Consider the following 22,958-nt stretch of genomic DNA (forward strand, 5'->3'; position numbering starts at 1 on the left):
AATTATTGGACTGCACAGGGCCCATGTACTGTTCTTGCACAGGGGCCCTTTTCTGTCCTAGCTCACGTCTTACAACTTCTGACTCTAGCAGAGCCTTGGTGTATATATATAAACATTTCAAGACAATTCATTTTTCTTTGGATTTTATACTTTAATTGATCTTTTTTTATATTTTATTTTTTTTACTATTTTTGCTACTTTATTCACTTGGTCTTTTTTTTCTCTAAATGTGATTAAATATCTTCCTGCCTTCTCCTATCTACTTTCTTCCCTTTTTGTGTTTTTTTTTTCTTTTTGTAAATTTATGGTAGGAACGAGGCTCTCCTTGATCGTTTCCCACCTTATGTATAGGTGTATTTGCAGGGGCATCTGGCATGAAACAGGTTAATAGACTCCATTGTCAGCATTTACTGCATTGCAGTCCTGTTTGGAAGACGGAGCGTAGTCCTTCCCGACTGCAGTGCCACTGTATGCCAGTCACAGGGGGTGTTGTGAAACATTGCATTGTGGGTCATCGTTCATCGGTAGGATGATAGCGTCTCCATGGTAACCCTCAGACGGTAGCCCTCCATGCTCGATGGAGTACGTATTGTTTACAACTTGTAAGGACTTTGCTCTTACTGGAAGGTAAAATTCCTAATTCTCAATATATATATGAATGAAAAATAGAAAATGGGAGTTGTAGTACGTGTCTACACCATAAAGCACAGACAGGGATCTTTCATTTTCCTTGTGTCATGCCTGGAGAAAGTCATTTATGACTTGTGCTGCTTTAGACTTGAGGAGTCCCCCGAGACCACTTCCGTCTTCAGAGATCTCCCGTGGGAATTGGTTCATTACTCAGACACAATATGCCGGTCACAGGGGGCCACCCCCCACCATTTGTGCTTCTGTTTTCCAGAGATTTCCTTGCAATCGCTTTATTGTATCATTTGTCTCAAGGTAAAATATACAGAAAAAAAAATCATTGCAATATAATCATTTCATGACCCTTAATGAGAATTCTTTCCAAAATGTAGGTAAAGGTTATTCCTCTCCTTCATAGCTGGATATTGTCGGATAGTCCTTGTAAATACAAGCAATTTTGCCATTTACTGCTTCGTAAAATTTACAGCCGTTCTTGAGATATTAACACTTTTCTTTTGTTTACGGCTTGTTGCCTTGGAGACCGACCACCGCTGCTATACAGTAGAACATGTGCAGTGCTTACTGGCTCTTTTCTAGTCAGGTAGGAAGCCCTGTTTTGAGCTGGAGCGTGCTGTTATATCCTTATCCCGAGCTTCACAGCGCTTACAAGTTAGACAGCAGCGGTGGTCGGTCTCCTAGGCACCTAGCTGAAAACAAAAGAAAAATGTTAATATCTCAAGAAGGGATTCAAATTTTAACAAGAAGTAAATTGCAAAATTGCTTGTACTTAATAGCACTAATCAACAATATCCACCTATGGAAGATGGGAATAAGCTTTTTACGGGTTTTGTCCGCTTAGGCAGATTCTGCTAGTATGATATATTGCAACATACGGACGGCATAAAGGGGCTGTAATGTCTCACCAGGAGAGGGGGATCCTTGAAGCCTTTAGTCCGGTAGTTCAGTGCTAATGCGGCACGGGCAGAAGGCGATGGTGCAGTAGGAACAACAGATGCTGATAAAGCAAAGGGAAACTGTTAGAGCAGAACTGGAACCATAGGAACTGATGAAGCAGAGTTGTAGACATGGAAACTGGTGGCATAAAGGGAGGCATAAAGGGAAGCCGACTATGATGGTCGAGGGAAACTACTCCAATAATTATTGACTGGGAGGATAAAAAGCTTTGATAAGAATATGATGTGCGGATGGACCTGACACCCCAAAAATGACTAATCACAAAATGAAATGAAAAAAGCTAGAAAGGATTAATATAATACTGCGTAGGAAAATGAGGAAACATAGCACTTACTATGAATCCTGCCTCACACTTATCAATAAAAGCAAACAAAAAAGAAAGCGAGATGTGAAGTGTTTTTTGTATCTTTATTGATCACTAGACCTGGAACCAGTCAGGAAAGATATAGAGGATCGGGAAAAGGAAGTTTTTTTTGGCAATGGCATCTGGTGAGTCTAAAAATCAAACAATTATTTACAGAAAATCAGTGAGCTTAATGGTCTCATTGTGGGATCCGGATAGAAAGACTGTAACTAAAAGGTTTTTTTCCAGTGAAAACAAGTTACCACCTAACCACTTAATTGGTGATAACTGTCTGATCCGCTGGGACTTGCACCAATCGGCAGAACGGGGAATGTTTATTCCCAACCAGGCACTTTTATCCCTGTTGCAAAATGGAGCAGCAAGTCAGACACCCGAACATTCATTTTCTATGGGGCTGCTGGAAAAGCAGAGTGCAACGTTCAGCCGCCCCGTAGGGAATGAATGCAGCAACAGTCGGGCATGTGCACTGCGGCTCCATTCTAACTGGGATAAAAGGTCCCCGTTATGTCGATTGCTGTAGTTTCCAAAGGTCGGATCGCTATTTTGTGGATAGATAATAACTTATTTTCACCCCTTTAAAAAAACAGTTTGACTGACGGCTATTTCTCCCAACGTCCCCATGCACACGAGCTTTCAGCTCGACAGAACATTCATGTGTTTTTAAAGGGCAAAGAGGAGAAAGCCGCTGCCAAATGGCTCTGGCAGCAGCTTATCTCCTGAATGACAAAAAAATCTAAATTGCCTGACCCTTATCTTCCCTGACCTCATCCGTCAGGAGAGACTCAGGGGGCCCCCATACACATTAGACTGTCGGCCAAATCCCGCAAAAATATTGGTGGCTTGGCTGACTTTTTATGTAATATAACTTTGGTTTAGTTACCCTTTAAAGGGTTAAGTAGGCGTTGTGAATACTGTATATTCCCTTAGGGGGGCTGCAAACCTGGAGCCTATTTTAATGATAAGGTTAAGATTGCAAAGGAGGGACTGTAAATATTCTTGTAAAAACTGCGTGTGGACGTACTACTCCAACGTAATAACGAGCTAAAACTACAACAGAATGTACTAGGAGACACATGGGGTGTGGAGGAAACACTTGGCCATTTAATCAATGGCACATGGTAGGTGGGGGCTCTGTTGCAGATTTTGCATTGAATGCTTTTTTTTTGTTATTACAAACCTTGGTGCAATATATTTTTCTCACATTGACCTACGGCCTGTGATTATTATACTCATGCCGAGAATAACACCTTCGGCAAACATGTCTTAGAAATACCTTCTCCTTTGATATTTCTCTGGGCTTGCCCATAACACACCCTCTATTATATTGCCTTATCATGAACTAAAATTAATGTTGTGGCTATAAAAGTGATATTATTAATAATTTTATTTAAAGGGATATATTTTTTTATTGACCCGTTTTTTTACTTAAATATATGTATTTGGGGCTAAAAATAATTTTTGCAATTGGGTTTCATTACATATCTTGCACCTTTTGCCTTCGATAGCATCTACGTTGCACTGTCTATTGCTGGTTGCAGAATGAGTTAACTGAGAATCCGTCAGTCAGCTCAGAAAAAAGGCCTGGCAAACAGTTTATAACTCTTTTATCTGTCTTTTTTTTAGCTCCTCTCATTTATGACCATAGACTACATCCAAGTTGAATGTGCTGGGAAACAAAAAGCATGTAAAAGCCAAATAAGGCAAAAATATTAATGAAACCCAATTGCAAAAATTATTTTCAGCCCCAAATATATACATTTAGGTAACAAACATATCTCCAAAAATGACACCTTTAAAGTGGATTGTCCAGTGTCGGAATAAAGATATACAGTTTTCTCTTGTACAGTGTTGCTCTGGTTAATAGGATCTTCTCATCTCTCATTCACAACAGTCAAGAGTGGTGCTCTTTCTAATCCTGGATGACACTTTAACCTATAGTTATATCTTTGTAGTAATATATTTCTTTTTTTACTTTCTTTAAGGATTCTGCTTTCTGCATATATCAGCAGTCCCATCAACCGCCATGAAGAGGTCACTCGTCTTCCATATATGTGGGGTGCTATGTTGCATCCTGCTGCTTTCACCAAATGCAACATGTCTTTCCCTTCAGAGGCTATATAAGCGTAGTATCCCTGAAGTCAACGGAGGGTTTGATGGAACAGTTAACACAGATGCTAATGACATTCTTCCACCTACTCCATCTACCTTCGAAAAAGATATCAGCAACACATCTTCTTACATGACCTCATCAAACAAAGAACTTGTTGTTCCCCAAGAATCTCAAAATGACTTGAAGCCACAAAATATCAGCATAGTGGTTGAAATAAGCCCAGAAGCTGATACTCTTGGACTTATTGGAGTTGGTCCGATTGGCCAAGGTAAGACTTCAGATGAGAATCCAGTTCTCACCACAGCTGGTTCCACCATTGGTTTTGTCCAAAGTGTGGCACCTGCTATAGAAACCAAAAATGAAGATGTTGAGAAAAGTTTTCCCCAAACAGAAAATATTAAAACTGGCTTAAATCAAAGCAATTTGGAAAATTCATCTCAGGTCAACACCATAGATATGTTAACTACCAACCCAAGGACCAGCATTGTTGAAACTGACACTGACTACTCTACAGTATCTTCTCAGCTTGCTGCCCAATCGTTGACTATAGTCAACGCTGAATTTCCTGAAGACCTGAACCCTACAATGATAATCATTAAAAGCGTTGACGATGGAGAACTGATTGTCCCAGAAATAGGAGAAGACTGGGATGATACAAAAGTTACAACCCAGAGTCCTAAAAACCTAGGTAGGACTGAGCTTACTACGGAAGGCCCTATGGAAGAAGAACATCCCGAGGCAGCGATGTTCACTACTTCTCCTGGAATCACTGTGATGTCCGACGACAAATCTGTCTTCAATGTTACAGAAAATACTCTTGTGACGAAAGGAAGAGTTTCTCCAAAAGTCACCAATTCCGCTGAGTTAAATCCAGAACTCGGGATTTCCATGTTTACACCTCAACCAAACGTAGAGGTGAACCAAAGTCAAGACCTCTCCGCAGCAAACACAGGTAAGGGGAGGAAATAATACAAGAGACTCGTAGCAAAATAAAAATGTCACATCAGTGTGAGGTCACTGTAATTGATGGTGTTTCCTTGTCACATCTGGTAGCTCTTATACCTGGCTCACGATCCAATGACCGCGGAGGGAGTAAGTGCTGCAGATGGAAGTCTTAACCACTGCTCATTTTTCAGCTGATAGATCTATCGGATGAAGCAGAGACCTTTTCTTGAATTTTTCCGATTACCCTCAGGCAGTCACTTGCTGTCGCTGCTGAGCTTTATTTTGCTAGGAAGGGAATTATTTTGTGTAAGGCGTAAGAAATGCTCACTGATTCAATTAATAGGAAGGAGACAGTAAAAGTCACGGCTGCCCGAGAAGATTAGATCAGACTTCTGTTTTTTTTTGCACATTTTGTGAACCTGATGTTTTACCCTCCAGAGCACAGAGGTGGTCGATGATAATTCCACTGTGGTACAATTTTTACATCCACGGAAAGTTCATTTCTTTTACTGATTAATTGCAAATTTTTCCATTGAGTTCAATGGAGATGTCAAAATTTACAGCAAAACCCAGTTGAAATAGTTGGTTAATAAAGGTCTCGCTTCTATAACACTTTCGGCTTTTTATTTTTTTGTTTGTTTTTCAGCACTAAAGCATTTAACATCCCATAGATTTTTCTGACCAGCACATAAAATTTTGCTGACTTCTTTTGCTGTAATTATAGGGAATATGTCAGCAGGTTTTGATATATAATCTGACAGCAGCATTATGTAGAGGAAGAGACCCTGATTCCAGCAATGTATCACTTAGCTTACTGGGTGCATCAGTTGTAATACAATCACAGTTTTCTTTGCTGTAGATCTAGCAGAGCTCTGAATGCTGAGCCCTGTATAGCCCCGCCCACACCACTGATTGGCGGCTTCCTGTGTACACTGTATATTGGCAGAAAACTGCCAATAAGTGGTGGGGGCGGGGTTACACAGAGCAGTTGAGTAGGAGGCATCCCACCTAGTCCTCTAGTGATAATCTCCTGCTGATAAAACACTGATTGCATTGAAACAGCAAAACACAGCGCAGTAAGTGATACATCACTATAATCAGGGTCTCTGCTCCTACATTATGCTGCTCTCAAATTACATAGCAAAAACCTGCTGCCAGTTTCCCCTTTAAGGAATTACTATGGTAGACCTGGAAATTTCACATTATTACAAAGAATGTTGACTTTTGAACCCCACTTCATAGTTTATATTTAGATATAATCTGCATGACAAATGAAGTGATTTTACTAATGTATTGCTTTACTTATCTTGTACGGATCCAGAGTTTCAGCTTGCATAATACTTCAGAGCTGCATTCACCATTGTGCTGGTCATCATCATTGAAATTAGGATAAGCCACCAATGGTCTCTAGAATAGGGGGATCACTGCTGTAAGGCATTAAAGGGGGTGTTCAGTGCATAAAAAAAGAAAGTCCTCAAATTAGCAAGTCTATGCATCGACTTTGACAGGGGGCTGGCTTAGCAATTGAAATGAGCATCCAGACAGCCCCCTTCACCTGCTGACACAGGAAGCACAAGAACTTGAAAGATTCCAGGAATGTAGCTTATAGCTGAAGAGTGGGGCACTTTTCAGACATGAAGTTGTATAAGTTTCTAGTTTGAGCACATTTGAGGCTATTTTTTTCCACTGGAGATCACCTTTAAGCTGACAAGGAACACTGGGATATTTCAGATCTGCAGAATTGTGAATGCAGCTCTTGGTTGTAGTACTTTCAGTAAGTCAGGATCAGTACAATCTCAATAATTTTGAAAATATATGTCTTTGTGTCTTCTGTAGAGCATTTCTAAATGTGGATGACAATGTGGTGCACCGAGGTATAGTTCAGGGTGGTGCACCGAGGTATAGTTCAGGGTGGTGCACCGAGGTATAGTTCAGGGTGGTGCTCCGAGGTATAGTTCAGGGTGGTGCACTGAGGTATAGTTCAGGGTGGTGCACTGAGGTATAGTTCAGGGTGGTGCGCCAAGGTATAGTTCAGGGTGGTGCACTGAGGTATACTTCAGGGTGGTGCACCGAGGTATAGTTCAGGGTGGTGCACCGAGGTATAGGTCAGGGTGGTGCGCCGAGGTATAGTTTAGGGTGGTGCACCGAGGTATAGTTCAGGGCGGTGCACCGAGGTATAGTTCAGGGTGGTGCTGCGAGGTATAGTTCAGGGTGGTGCGCCTAGGTATACTTCAGGGTGGTGCACCGAGTAATACTTCAGGTTGGTGCACCGAGGTATAGTTCAGGGTGGTGCACCGAGGTATAGTTCAGGGTGGCGCGCCGAGGTATATTTCAGGGTGGTGCACCGAGGTATAGTTCAGGGTGGTGCAACGAGTAATACTTCAGGGTGATGCGCCGAGGTATACTTCAGGGTGGTGCACCGAGTAATACTTCAGGGTGGTGCGCCGAGTAATACTTCAGGGTGATGCCCTGAGGTATACTTCAGGGTGGTGCACTGAGGTATAGTTCAGGGTGGTGAACCGAGGTATACTTCAGGGTGGTGCACCGAGTAATACTTCAGGGTGGTGCACAAAGGTATATAGTTCAGGGTGGTGCACCGAGGTATAGTTCAGGGTGGTGCGCCAAGGTATAGTTCAGGGTGGTGCACCGAGTAATACTTCAGGGTGGTGCACAAAGGTATATAGTTCAGGGTGGTGCACCGAGGTATACTTCAGGGTGGTGCGCCAAGGTATAGTTCAGGGTGGTGCACCGAGGTATACTTCAGGGTGGTGCACCGAGGTATAGTTCAGGGTGGTGTACCGAGGTATAGTTCAGGGTGGTGCGCCGAGGTATAGTTTAGGGTGGTGCACCGAGGTATAGTTCAGGGTGGTGCACCGAGGTATAGTTCAGGGTGGTGCTCCGAGGTATAGTTCAGGGTGGTGCGCCTAGGTATACTTCAGGGTGGTGCACCGAGTAATACTTCAGGTTGGTGCACCGAGGTATAGTTCAGGGTGGTGCACCGAGGTATAGTTCAGGGTGGCGCGCCGAGTTATAGTTCAGGGTGGTGCAACGAGGTATAGTTCAGGGTGGTGCAACGAGTAATACTTCAGGGTAATGCGCCGAGGTATACTTCAGGGTGGTGCACCGAGTAATACTTCAGGGTGGTGCGCCGAGTAATACTTCAGGGTGATGCCCAGAGGTATACTTCAGGGTGGTGCACTGAGGTATAGTTCAGGGTGGTGAACCGAGGTATACTTCAGGGTGGTGCACCGAGTAATACTTCAGGGTGGTGCACAAAGGTATATAGTTCAGGGTGGTGCACCGAGGTATACTTCAGGGTGGTGCACCGAGGTATACTTCAGGGTGGTGCACCGAGGTATAGTTCAGGGTGGTGAACCGAGGTATACTTCAGGGTGGTGCACCGAGGTATACTTCAGGGTGGTGCACAAAGGTATATAGTTCAGGGTGGTGCACCGAGATATACTTCAGGGTGGTGCACCGAGGTATAGTTCAGGGTGGTGCACCTACGTATAGTTCAGGGTGGTGCACCGAGGTATAGTTCAGGGTGGTGCACCAAGGTATACTTCAGGGTGGTGCACCGAGGTATAGTTCAGGGTGGTGCACCGAGGTATAGTTCAGGGTGGTGTGCCGAGGTATACTTCAGGGTGGTGCACCGAGTAATACTTCAGGGTGGTGCACAAAGGTATATAGTTCAGGGTGGTGCACCGAGGTATAGTTCAGGGTGGTACGCCGAGGTATAGTTCAGGGTGGTACGCCGAGGTATACGTCAGGGTGGTGCACCGAGGTATACTTCAGGGTGGTGCACCGAGGTATACGTCAGGCTATATACTTCTGTATATTCAGTCTTCTGAAGTTTTTGGCTGTGTATTATCGGCGGTGAATGTATGACATAACTCTGAAACGTGGACTTGGTTTGCTCCTATCTTCTCGGCCTCTGTGGTCACATAGCTTCACAAACATAAAAGAAATGTTAGAATAACATAACTAATGGCCATTGACTTTCATCTGTGAGAAATCAGAGCGTTGCCCAGTGAACTTATTGTTACATAGCGAAACGACTGTCTGGTTTGTGGAAAGTGTGGAGTGCGATCATACAACGGAGTCTGAAATCAGAAGTCCATATTTCACGGGTCTCCTGTCCTAAACATTGGCATTCATGAGGCTATTAGTTCAGGTCTCTCCATCCCTCTATGCCACCACATAGTAATAGTGCCCCCTCTCTCATCTTCATATAGTAGTGCCCCTCCCCCTCTGGGCCTTCATATAGTAATAGTGCCCCCTCTCTCATCTTCATATAGTAGTGCCCCTCCCCCTCTGGGCCTTCATATAGTAATAGTGCCCCCTCTCTCATCTTCATATAGTAGTGCCCCTCCCCCTCTGGGCCTTCATATAGTAATAGTGCCCCCTCTCTCATCTTCATATAGTAGTGCCCCTCCCCCTCTGGGCCTTCATATAGTAATAGTGCCCCCTCTCTCATCTTCATATAGTAGTGCCCCCCCCCTCTGGGCCTTCATATAGTAATAGTGCCCCCTCTCTCATCTTCATATAGTAGTGCCCCTCCCCCTCTGGGCCTTCATATAGTAATAGTGCCCCCTCTCTCATCTTCATATAGTAGTGCCCCTCCCCCTCTGGGCCTTCATATAGTAATAGTGCCCCCTCTCTTATCTTCATATAGTAGTGCCCCTCCCCCTCTGGGCCTTCATATAGTAATAGTGTCCCCTCTCTCATCTTCATATAGTAATGCCCCTCCCCCTCTGGGCCTTCATATAGTAATAGTGCCCCCTCTCTTATCTTCATATAGTAGTGCCCCCCCCTCTGGGCCTTCATATAGTAATAGTGCCCCCTCTCTCATCTTCATATAGTAGTGCCCCTCCCCCTCTGGGCCTTCATATAGTAATAGTGCCCCCTCTCTCATCTTCATATAGTAGTGCCCCTCCCCCTCTGGGCCTTCATATAGTAATAGTGCCCCCTCTCTCATCTTCATATACTAGTGCCCCTCCCCCTCTGGGCCTTCATATAGTAATAGTGCCCCCCCTCTTATCTTCATATAGTAATGCCCCTCCCCCTCTGGGCCTTCATATAGTAATAGTGCCCCCTCTCTCATCTTCATATAGTAATGCCCCTCCCCCTCTGGGCCTTCATATAGTAATAGTGCCCCCTCTCTTATCTTCATATAGTAGTGCCCCCCCCTCTGGGCCTTCATATAGTAATAGTGCCCCCTCTCTCATCTTCATATAGTAGTGCCCCTCCCCCTCTGGGCCTTCATATAGTAATAGTGCCCCCTCTCTCATCTTCATATAGTAGTGCCCCTCCCCCTCTGGGCCTTCATATAGTAATAGTGCCCCCTCTCTCATCTTCATATAGTAATGCCCCTCCCCCTCTGGGCCTTCATATAGTAATAGTGCCCCCTTTCTCATCTTCATATAGTAGTGCCCCCCCCTCCTGGGCCTTCATATAGTAATAGTGCCCCCTCTCTCATCTTCATATAGTAGTGCCCCCCCCCTGGGCCTTCATATAGTAATAGTGCCCCCTCTCTCATCTTCATATAGTAGTGCCCCTCCCCCTCTGGGCCTTCATATAGTAATAGTGCCCCCTCTCTCATCTTCATATAGTAGTGACCCCTCCCCCTCTGGGCCTTCATATAGTAATAGTGCCCCCTCTCTCATCTTCATATAGTAGTGCCCCCCCCTCCCCCTCTGGGCCTTCATATAGTAATAGTGCCCCCTCTCTCATCTTCATATAGTAGTGCCCCTCCCCCTCTGGGCCTTCATATAGTAATAGTGCCCCCTCTCTCATCTTCTTATAGTAGTGCCCCCCCCCCTCTGGGCCTTCATATAGTAATAGTGCCCCCTCTCTCATCTTCATATAGTAGTGCCCCCCTCTGGGCCTTCATATAGTAATAGGGCCCCCTCTCTCATCTTCATATAGTAGTGCCCCCCCCCCTCTGGGCCTTCATATAGTAATAGTGCCCCCTCTCTCATCTTCATATAGTAGTGCCCCCCCCTCTGGGCCTTCATATAGTAATAGTGCCCCCTCTCTCATCTTCATATAGTAGTGCCCCCCCCTCTGGGCCTTCATATAGTAATAGGGCCCCCTCTCTCATCTTCATATAGTAGTGCCCCCCCTCTGGGCCTTCATATAGTAATAGTGTCCCCTCTCTCATCTTCATATAGTAGTGCCCCCCCCTCTGGGCCTTCATATAGTAATAGTGCCCCCTCTCTCATCTTCATATAGTAGTGCCCCCCCCCTCTGGGCCTTCATATAGTAATAGTGCCCCCTCTCTCATCTTCATATAGTAGTGTCCCCCCCTCTGGGCCTTCATATAGTAATAGTGCCCCCTCTCTCATCTTCATATAGTAGTGCCCCCCCCTCTGGGCCTTCATATAGTAATAGTGCCCCCTCTCTCATCTTCATATTGTAGTGCCCCCCCCCCTCTGGGCCTTCATATAGTAATAGTGCCCCCTCTCTCATCTTCATATAGTAGTGACCCCCCCCCCCTCTGGGCCTTCATATAGTAATAGTGCCCCCTCTCTCATCTTCATATAGTAGTGCCCCCCCTCCCCCTCTGGGCCTTCATATAGTAATAGTGCCCCCTCTCTCATCTTCATATAGTAGTGCCCCTCCCCCTCTGGGCCTTCATATAGTAATAGTGCCCCCTCTCTCATCTTCATATAGTAGTGCCCCTCCCCCTCTGGGCCTTCATATAGTAATAGTGCCCCCTCTCTCATCTTCATATAGTAATGCCCCTCCCCCTCTGGGCCTTCATATAGTAATAGTGCCCCCTTTCTCATCTTCATATAGTAGTGCCCCCCCCTCCTGGGCCTTCATGTAGTAATAGTGCCCCCTCTCTCATCTTCATATAGTAGTGCCCCCCCCTGGGCCTTCATATAGTAATAGTGCCCCCTCTCTCATCTTCATATAGTAGTGCCCCTCCCCCTCTGGGCCTTCATATAGTAATAGTGCCCCCTCTCTCATCTTCATATAGTAGTGACCCCTCCCCCTCTGGGCCTTCATATAGTAATAGTGCCCCCTCTCTCATCTTCATATAGTAGTGCCCCCCCCTCCCCCTCTGGGCCTTCATATAGTAATAGTGCCCCCTCTCTCATCTTCATATAGTAGTGCCCCTCCCCCTCTGGGCCTTCATATAGTAATAGTGCCCCCTCTCTCATCTTCTTATAGTAGTGCCCCCCCCCCTCTGGGCCTTCATATAGTAATAGTGCCCCCTCTCTCATCTTCATATAGTAGTGCCCCCCTCTGGCCTTCATATAGTAATAGGGCCCCCTCTCTCATCTTCATATAGTAGTGCCCCCCCCCCTCTGGGCCTTCATATAGTAATAGTGCCCCCTCTCTCATCTTCATATAGTAGTGCCCCCCCCTCTTGGCCTTCATATAGTAATAGTGCCCCCTCTCTCATCTCATATAGTAGTGCCCCCCCCTCTGGGCCTTCATATAGTAATAGGCCCCCTCTCTCATCTTCATATAGTAGTGCCCCCCCCCTCTGGGCCTTCATATAGTAATAGTGTCCCCTCTCTCATCTTCATATAGTAGTGCCCCCCCCTCTGGGCCTTCATATAGTAATAGTGCCCCCTCTCTCATCTTCATATAGTAGTGCCCCCCCCTCTGGGCCTTCATATAGTAATAGTGCCCCCTCTCTCATCTTCATATAGTAGTGTCCCCCCCTCTGGGCCTTCATATAGTAATAGTGCCCCCTCTCTCATCTTCATATAGTAGTGCCCCCCCCCTCTGGGCCTTCATATAGTAATAGTGCCCCCTCTCTCATCTTCATATTGTAGTGCCCCCCCCCTCTGGGCCTTCATATAGTAATAGTGCCCCCTCTCTCATCTTCATATAGTAGTGACCCCCCCCCCCTCTGGGCCTTCATATAGTAATAGTGCCCCCTCTCTCATCTTCATATAGTAGTGCCCCCCTCCCCCTCTGGGCCTTCATATAGTAATAGTGCCCCCTCTCTCATCTTCATATAGTAGTGCCCCTCCCCCTCTGGGCCTTCATATAGTAATAGTGCCCCCTCTCTCATCTTCTTATAGTAGTGCCCCCCCCTCTGGGCCTTCATATAGTAATAGTGCCCCCTCTCTCATCTTCATATAGTAGTGCCCCCCCCTCTGGGCCTTCATATAGTAATAGTGCCCCCTCTCTCATCTTCATATAGTAGTGCCCCCCCCCCCCTCTGGGCCTTCATATAGTAATAGTGCCCCCTCTCTCATCTTCATATAGTAGTGCCCCCCCCTCTGGGCCTTCTTATAGTAATAGTGCCCCCTCTCTCATCTTCATATAGTAGTGCCCCCCCTCTGGGCCTTCTTATAGTAATAGTGCCCCCTCTCTCATCTTCATATAGTAGTGCCCCCCCCTCTGGGCCTTCATATAGTAATAGTGCCCCCTCTCTCATCTTCATATAGTAGTGCCCCCCCCCCCTCTGGGCCTTCATATAGTAATAGTGCCCCCTCTCTCATCTTCATATAGTAGTGCCCCCCCCTGGACCTTCATATAGTAATAGTGCCCCCTCTCTCATCTTCATATAGTAGTGACCCCCCCCTGGACCTTCATATAGTAATAGTGCCCCCTCTCTCATCTTCATATAGTAGTGCCCCCCCCCCTCTGGGCCTTCATATAGTAATAGGGCCCCCTCTCTCATCTTCATATAGTAGTGCCCCCCCCTCTGGGCCTTCATATAGTAATAGTGCCCCCTCTATCATCTTCATATAGTAGTGCCCCCCCCTCTCTGGGCCTTCATATAGTAATAGTGCCCCCTCTCTCATCTTCATATAGTAGTGCCCCCCCCTCTGGGCCTTCATATAGTAATAGTGCCCCCTCTCTCATCTTCATATAGTAGTGCCCCCCCCCCTCTGGGCCTTCATATAGTAATAGTGCCCCCTCTCTCATCTTCATATAGTAGTGCCCCTCCCCCTCTGGGCCTTCATATAGTAATAGTGCCCCCTCTCTCATCTTCATATAGTAGTGCCCCCCCTCTGGGCCTTCATTTAGTAATAGGGCCCCCTCTCTCATCTTCATATAGTAGTGCCCCCCCCCCTCTGGGCCTCATATAGTAATAGTGTCCCCTCTCTCATCTTCATATAGTAGTGCCCCCCCTCTGGGCCTTCATATAGTAATAGTGCCCCCTCTCTCATCTTCATATAGTAGTGCCCCCCCCCCTCTGGGCCTTCATATAGTAATAGTGCCCCCTCTCTCATCTTCATATAGTAGTGCCCCCCCTCCCCCTCTGGGCCTTCATATAGTAATAGCGCCCCCTCTCTCATCTTCATATAGTAGTGCCCCTCCCCCTCTGGGCCTTCATATAGTAATAGTGCCCCCTCTCTCATCTTCTTATAGTAGTGCCCCCCCCTCTGGGCCTTCATATAGTAATAGTGCCCCCTCTCTCATCTTCATATAGTAGTGCCCCCCCCTCTGGGCCTTCATATAGTAATAGCGCCCCCTCTCTCATCTTCATATAGTAATGCCCCTCCCCCTCTGGGCCTTCATATAGTAATAGTGCCCCCTTTCTCATCTTCATATAGTAGTGCCCCCCCCTCTGGGCCTTCATATAGTAATAGTGCCCCCTCTCTCATCTTCATATAGTAGTCCCCCCCCCCTCTGGGCCTTCATATAGTAATAGTGCCCCCTCTCTCATCTTCACATAGTAGTGCCCCCCCCCCTCTGGGCCTTCATATAGTAATAGTGCCCCCTCTCTCATCTTCATATAGTAGTGCCCCCCCCCCTGGACCTTCATATAGTAATAGTGCCCCCTCTCTCATCTTCATATAGTAGTGCCCCCCCCCCTGGACCTTCATATAGTAATAGTGCCCCCTCTCTCATCTTCATATAGTAGTGCCCCCCCCCTCTGGGCCTTCATATAGTAATAGTGCCCCCTCTCTCATCTTCATATTGTAGTGCCCCCCCCCTCTGGGCCTTCATATAGTAATAGTGCCCCCTCTCTCATCTTCATATAGTAGTGCCCCTCCCCCTCTGGGCCTTCATATAGTAATAGTGCCCCCTCTCTCATCTTCATATAGTAGTGCCCCTCCCCCTCTGGGCCTTCATATAGTAATAGTGCCCCCTCTCTCATCTTCATATAGTAGTGCCCCCCCCTCTGGGCCTTCATATAGTAATAGTGCCCCCTCTCTCATCTTCATATAGTAGTGCCCCTCCCCCTCTGGGCCTTCATATAGTAATAGTGCCCCCTCTCTCATCTTCATATAGTAGTGCCCCTCCCCCTCTGGGCCTTCATATAGTAATAGTGCCCCCTCTCTTATCTTCATATAGTAATGCCCCTCCCCCTCTGGGCCTTCATATAGTATTAGTGTCCCCTCTCTCATCTTCATTTAGTAATGCCCCTCCCCCTCTGGGCCTTCATATAGTAATAGTGCCCCCTCTCTTATCTTCATATAGTAGTGCCCCCCCCTCTGGGCCTTCATATAGTAATAGTGCCCCCTCTCTCATCTTCATATAGTAGTGCCCCTCCCCCTCTGGGCCTTCATATAGTAATAGTGCCCCCTCTCTCATCTTCATATAGTAGTGCCCCTCCCCCTCTGGGCCTTCATATAGTAATAGTGCCCCCTCTCTCATCTTCATATACTAGTGCCCCTCCCCCTCTGGGCCTTCATATAGTAATAGTGCCCCCTCTCTTATCTTCATATAGTAGTGCCCCTCCCCCTCTGGGCCTTCATATAGTAATAGTGCCCCCTCTCTCATCTTCATATAGTAATGCCCCTCCCCCTCTGGGCCTTCATATAGTAATAGTGCCCCCTCTCTTATCTTCATATAGTAGTGCCCCCCCCTCTGGGCCTTCATATAGTAATAGTGCCCCCTCTCTCATCTTCATATAGTAGTGCCCCTCCCCCTCTGGGCCTTCATATAGTAATAGTGCCCCCTCTCTCATCTTCATATAGTAGTGCCCCTCCCCCTCTGGGCCTTCATATAGTAATAGTGCCCCCTCTCTCATCTTCATATAGTAATGCCCCTCCCCCTCTGGGCCTTCATATAGTAATAGTGCCCCCTTTCTCATCTTCATATAGTAGTGCCCCCCCCTCCTGGGCCTTCATATAGTAATAGTGCCCCCTCTCTCATCTTCATATAGTAGTGCCCCCCCCCTGGGCCTTCATATAGTAATAGTGCCCCCTCTCTCATCTTCATATAGTAGTGCCCCTCCCCCTCTGGGCCTTCATATAGTAATAGTGCCCCCTCTCTCATCTTCATATAGTAGTGACCCCCCCCCCCTCTGGGCCTTCATATAGTAATAGTGCCCCCTCTCTCATCTTCATATAGTAGTGCCCCCCCCTCCCCCTCTGGGCCTTCATATAGTAATAGTGCCCCCTCTCTCATCTTCATATAGTAATGCCCCTCCCCCTCTGGGCCTTCATATAGTAATAGTGCCCCCTCTCTCATCTTCTTATAGTAGTGCCCCCCCCCTCTGGGCCTTCATATAGTAATAGTGCCCCCTCTCTCATCTTCATATAGTAGTGCCCCCCCTCTGGGCCTTCATATAGTAATAGGGCCCCCTCTCTCATCTTCATATAGTAGTGCCCCCCCCCCCTCTGGGCCTTCATATAGTAATAGTGCCCCCTCTCTCATCTTCATATAGTAGTGCCCCCCCCTCTGGGCCTTCATATAGTAATAGTGCCCCCTCTCTCATCTTCATATAGTAGTGCCCCCCCCTCTGGGCCTTCATATAGTAATAGGGCCCCCTGTCTCATCTTCATATAGTAGTGCCCCCCCCTCTGGGCCTTCATATAGTAATAGTGTCCCCTCTCTCATCTTCATATAGTAGTGCCCCCCCCTCTGGGCCTTCATATAGTAATAGTGCCCCCTCTCTCATCTTCATATAGTAGTGCCCCCCCCCTCTGGGCCTTCATATAGTAATAGTGCCCCCTCTCTCATCTTCATATAGTAGTGTCCCCCCCTCTGGGCCTTCATATAGTAATAGTGCCCCCTCTCTCATCTTCATATAGTAGTGCCCCCCCTCTGGGCCTTCATATAGTAATAGTGCCCCCTCTCTCATCTTCATATTGTAGTGCCCCCCCCCCTCTGGGCCTTCATATAGTAATAGTGCCCCCTCTCTCATCTTCATATAGTAGTGACCCCCCCCCCTCTGGGCCTTCATATAGTAATAGTGCCCCCTCTCTCATCTTCATATAGTAGTGCCCCTCCCCCTCTGGGCCTTCATATAGTAATAGTGCCCCCTCTCTCATCTTCATATACTAGTGCCCCTCCCCCTCTGGGCTTTCATATAGTAATAGTGCCCCCTCTCTTATCTTCATATAGTAATGCCCCTCCCCCTCTGGGCCTTCATATAGTAATAGTGCCCCCTCTCTCATCTTCATATAGTAATGCCCCTCCCCCTCTGGGCCTTCATATAGTAATAGTGCCCCCTCTCTTATCTTCATATAGTAGTGCCCCCCCCTCTGGGCCTTCATATAGTAATAGTGCCCCCTCTCTCATCTTCATATAGTAGTGCCCCTCCCCCTCTGGGCCTTCATATAGTAATAGTGCCCCCTCTCTCATCTTCATATAGTAGTGCCCCTCCCCCTCTGGGCCTTCATATAGTAATAGTGCCCCCTCTCTCATCTTCATATAGTAATGCCCCTCCCCCTCTGGGCCTTCATATAGTAATAGTGCCCCCTTTCTCATCTTCATATAGTAGTGCCCCCCCCTCCTGGGCCTTCATATAGTAATAGTGCCCCCTCTCTCATCTTCATATAGTAGTGCCCCCCCCCTGGGCCTTCATATAGTAATAGTGCCCCCTCTCTCATCTTCATATAGTAGTGCCCCTCCCCCTCTGGGCCTTCATATAGTAATAGTGCCCCCTCTCTCATCTTCATATAGTAGTGACCCCCCCCCTCTGGGCCTTCATATAGTAATAGTGCCCCCTCTCTCATCTTCATATAGTAGTGCCCCCCCCTCCCCCTCTGGGCCTTCATATAGTAATAGTGCCCCCTCTCTCATCTTCATATAGTAGTGCCCCTCCCCCTCTGGGCCTTCATATAGTAATAGTGCCCCCTCTCTCATCTTCTTATAGTAGTGCCCCCCCCCTCTGGGCCTTCATATAGTAATAGTGCCCCCTCTCTCATCTTCATATAGTAGTGCCCCCCCTCTGGGCCTTCATATAGTAATAGGGCCCCCTCTCTCATCTTCATATAGTAGTGCCCCCCCCCCCTCTGGGCCTTCATATAGTAATAGTGCCCCCTCTCTCATCTTCATATAGTAGTGCCCCTCCCCCTCTGGGCCTTCATATAGTAATAGTGCCCCCTCTCTCATCTTATAGTAGTGCCCCCCCCCTCTGGGCCTTCATATAGTAATAGTGCCCCCTCTCTCATCTTCATATAGTAGTGCCCCCCCCCACTGGACCTTCATATAGTAATAGTGCCCCCTCTCTCATCTTCATATAGTAGTGCCCCCTCCCCTGGACCTTCATATAGTAATAGTGCCCCCTCTCTCATCTTCATATTGTAGTGCCCCCCCCTCTGGGCCTTCATATAGTAATAGTGCCCCCTCTATCATCTTCATATAGTAGTGCCCCCCCCTCTCTGGGCCTTCATATAGTAATAGTGCCCCCTCTCTCATCTTCATATAGTAGTGCCCCCCCCCCTCTGGGCCTTCATATAGTAATAGTGCCCCCTCTCTCATCTTCATATAGTAGTGCCCCCCCCCCTCTGGGCCTTCATATAGTAATAGTGCCCCCTCTCTCATCTTCATATAGTAGTGCCCCCCCCCCCTCTGGGCCTTCATATAGTAATAGTGCCCCCTCTCTCATCTTCATATTGTAGTGCCCCCCCCCCGGGCCTTCATATAGTAATAGTGCCCCCTCTCTCATCTTCATATAGTAGTGCCCCCCCCTCTGGGCCTTTATATAGTAATAGTGCCCCCTCTCTCATCTTCATATAGTAGTCGCCCCCTCTGGGCCTTCATATAGCAATAGTGCCTCCAAATGTGCCTCCATATGGTAATAGTGCCCATATCAATATAGAATTATCCCCTTTTGTGCCTCCATATAGTTATTGTGACCCCTCTGTACCTCCATATATTAATTGTGCCCACCTATGTGCCTTCATATGGTAATAGTCCCCCCATGTGCCTCAATATAGAATTGTCCCCTTCTGTGCCTCTGTATAGTTATAGTGACCCCTCTGTACCTCCACATATTACTAGTGCCCCCTATGTACCTCCATATACTATTAGCGCCCCCTATGTGCCTCCATGTATTAATAGTGCTCCGTGGACTCCCATACAGAGAGAGACCTGTCAGTCAGTCACTGGCAGTGGGGGGAGAGAAGCCGCCGGGGTCCCACTTGTATGACTAGTCTCCTGTGCGGCTCGGTCCCCATCAGCTTTTACACTATATTTTTCTCTGATGCTGCAGCGTTTCAGGTTTTAACATATATGGCTAAAATCATGCCGCCACTGTCTGATATGTGCTGCCGTGGATCCAAGCAGACCACCCCCGGACCGACCAATCTGGCATTTGATAGAATGGGCAGTGGGCAGTGTGGCCCTGACTGTAATGGGATACCTAGCAGTGCTAGGTGACCAAATACTTCACTACTATTTTCTTTATTTGCAGTTCAAATGGGCAATGCTCTAAACATTTTGAGGGATGCTCCTTTATTAAGAAATTCTAAAATATATTCAGGAAATATATCCAATACTTCCTAATTATGGTGCATTTAAACTTAAAAGGGTTTTTCCATCTGGGATATTATTATAGATATTGACAGGATATGCCCCAAATGTCCCATAGCAATAGGATCCACATCTGCCTTACATGCAGAGGAGAGGTCGTCCTGTAATATTGGAGGAATATTGCTGAATGGGAGCACTCGACAATTTTCAGAGCTATCATAGAAATTAATGGAGAGACATGTATGTGTGGCCACCTCTCCTATGGGGGCACACGGCAGGGTCCCAATTTTTTCAGATAGAGGCACACAGGGATGTAACTATAGTGTGTGGGGGTTGCTGTCACCCCCAGCCCTGGAGCTTAAGGGGCCAAACAGGTTCCTTTGGCCCATACGAGAAGACCAATACTGTTAAGACCTATCTTTTTTTGCCAGGTGTTAAGCAGCTGACCACAAATATAACTGAAAACAGCAATGCGACTGTGACAGCTGCCATCTTTGTGAGTGTTACAAGTCAAGAGACCACCGGGGAGCCTGAAGTGAGAGAGAAAGGAACGGATAGTTCTACTCTGCACATGGAGGTCCCGCAGAATGAAACTAATGGTAAAACCCAGGATGGTGAAGCCCCCGACAGTGAAGGTAAATATATATATATATATATATATATATATATATATATATATATATATATATATATATATACAGGATTCTGTGAAGACTACGATCTATCTACCTACAGTATCTATCTGTCTGTCTATCTATCAGAACCAACAAAAAGAACGTGTATAGCCAAAATAGGGTATAAAAGTATAAGGTTTATTGTAACAACAAATCTTTAAAAGACAAGTAATAAAATAGGGGAAACACTAGAGGGTGACAAACACAGCAGGAGGGAATGAGGGAGTAACACATAGGTAGCCAAGTGTAAATAAATAACAATCAAAACCAATAAATAAATGGAATATAAGAAAATAAACAGACAGCAGGGTAAGTGTGTAAACAATGAGACAAATAAATAACTTGGTATTATTGTGCACAGCAAGGTAAATAGGAAGTAAATATATCAAGCTGAATGCACACGGTAACAATGAAAAATAACAAAACATGGCAAACAAACCAACACCAAAGAAAGTACAAACCCTGTGCCTTTAGTATAATGCTCCCCCCCCATAGGCAGAGTCTTTAGTATAATGCTCCCCCCCTCCCCATAGACAGAGTCTTTAGTATAATGCTCCCCCCCTCCCCAAAGACAGAGTCTTTAGTATAATGCCCTCCCCCCTCCCCATAGGCAAAGTCTTTAGTATAATGCTCTCCCCTCCTCCCCATAGGCAGAGTCTTAAGTATAATGCTCCCCACCTCCCCATAGGCAGAGTCTTTAGTATAATGCCCCCCCTCCCCATAGGCAAAGTCTTTAGTATAATGCTCTCCCCTCCTCCCCATAGGCAGAGTCTTAAGTATAATGCTCCCCACCTCCCCATAGGCAGAGTCTTTAGTATAATGCCCCCCCCCTCCCCATAGGCAAAGTCTTTAGTGTAATGCTCCCCCCCTCCCCATAGACAGAGTCTTTAGTATAATGCCCCCCCCTCCCCATAGGCAAAGTCTTTAGTATAATGCTCTCCCCTCCTCCCCATAGACAGAGTCTTAAGTATAATGCTCCCCACGTCCCCATAGGCAGAGTCTTTAGTATAATGCTCCCCCCCTCCCCATATTCAGAGTCTTTAGTATAATGCTCCCCCCCCTCCCCATAGGCAGAGTCTTAAGTATAATGCTCCCCACGTCCCCATAGGCAGAGTCTTTAGTATAATGCTCTCCCCCTCTCCCCATAGGCAGAGGCTGTAATATAATGCCGCCCGCCCGGCAAAAAATAAATAAGCACCCGGCCCGCACACATCTTCAGCACAGCGGGCCGGGTGCCAAGTGATGACATCAGAGACGTCCGTCACAGAGAGGGGACTGATGGGAGAGGGAGTGTCACGCTCCCTCTTTCATCAGTAAACTTGCGGCGGTGATGGGCGGGGGGGCCTGATGCTGGCACCGGGGGCCCCCCCTCCTGCTCAAGGGCTCCATAGCGGCCGCCGGGCAGTGCAGGGACAGAGTCTCCCTGCTTTGCCTGGAGTGTAACTGTATTCGGTGTGCTGCGCACACCGGATACAGTTACACTGGCGTAGCTCTGCGTGGGCCACCGCCCCCTTTGCCCCCCCGGTAGCTATGCTACTGATGTCTATAATATGTTACATAGTTACATAGTTTATACATAGTTACATAGTTTATAAGGCCGATAAAAGACAAGCGTCCATCCAGTTCAGCCTATTTCTTGTGCACTGCAGCTATTCCGCAGCGTTGATCCAGGGGAAGGCAAAAAAAAACATGCGGTATAGGCCAATTTACATCATTGAGGAAAAATTCACTTCCCGACTCCAATCTGGCAATCAGATTAAATCCCTGGATTAATTAACTATCACTAAGCATAAGATGTAATTTTATTGTTCTCAAGAAAGGCGTCCAGGCCTCTCTTGAACTCAGTAAGTGAGTTGGACATCACCACTTCCTCTCCCAGAGAGTTCCAGAGTCTCACGGCTCTGACCGTAAAGAATCCCCTATATATATATATAATAAATAGTATTTGTAGATTTAGCTTTAACCTGTGTTTTAACATTGTTGTAGGTTTGATTCATTTGTCTAAGGAGGATGAGGAGTTTCTGGCAAGTTCTATCTCTCCTGTTACACCAATGGCCACCACAGAGCTTGAATCTACCACCATTATCAGTACAGTCACATCTGTGTCCCTTGTGAGTGTAGACATCCCACCAACCAGAAGAATCACTACCACAGCATCCGATGGGTTGGACAGGCTAGAATCTGAAGGTATGTGTAATATATCTATATCTATCTCTCCATCTATCTATTATTTATCCATCTGTTTATCTATCTTTCTATGTCTGTCTCTATCTATTTATCTACATTTGAAACCAGAAGTTTCCATACACTATATAATAAGACACATATGAATGTTTTTCTCAATATCTGACATGAAATCAGAATAAACCTTTCCCGTTTTAGGTCAATTAGGATTACCATAATTTTTAATATTTGCCAAGTGCCAGAATAATGAGAGAGAGAGAATGTTTTAAGGCATTTTTATTACTTACTGCAAAGTCAAAAGTTTACATACACTAATATTACTATGCCTTTAAATAATTCTGGACTGCCCATATGATGATGTCATGTGTTTGGAAGCTTCTGATAGTTTTTTTGGCAACATCTGAGTTAATTAGAAACACACATGTGGATGTATTTTAATGCAAACCTGAAA

At 46.5% G+C, this 22,958-nt stretch overlaps 1 protein-coding gene across 5 annotated transcripts in view; it reads left to right on the forward strand.

The window, feature by feature from the left end:
* ARMH4 (armadillo like helical domain containing 4) overlaps positions 1-22,958 on the forward strand; it is a 241,653-nt gene that overhangs the window by 16,881 nt on the left and 201,814 nt on the right. For 2 of the 5 annotated variants that reach the window (XM_073638767.1, XM_073638768.1), the window contains exons 2-4: positions 3,949-5,028; positions 20,081-20,284; positions 22,310-22,510. In XM_073638767.1, the coding sequence (XP_073494868.1) occupies positions 3,949-5,028; positions 20,081-20,284; positions 22,310-22,510 (1,485 nt within the window). Of the gene's footprint in view, positions 1-2,066; positions 2,092-3,948; positions 5,029-20,080; positions 20,285-22,309; positions 22,511-22,958 lie in introns of those variants that run through there. The other 3 variants (XM_073638769.1, XM_073638771.1, XM_073638772.1) reach the window with 3 other exon arrangements.

Source organism: Phyllobates terribilis, unplaced genomic scaffold (assembly GCF_046119375.1).
Source record: "Phyllobates terribilis strain yellow unplaced genomic scaffold, ASM4611937v1 Scaffold_7__3_contigs__length_470593459, whole genome shotgun sequence".
Lineage (NCBI taxonomy): Eukaryota > Metazoa > Chordata > Amphibia > Anura > Dendrobatidae > Phyllobates > Phyllobates terribilis.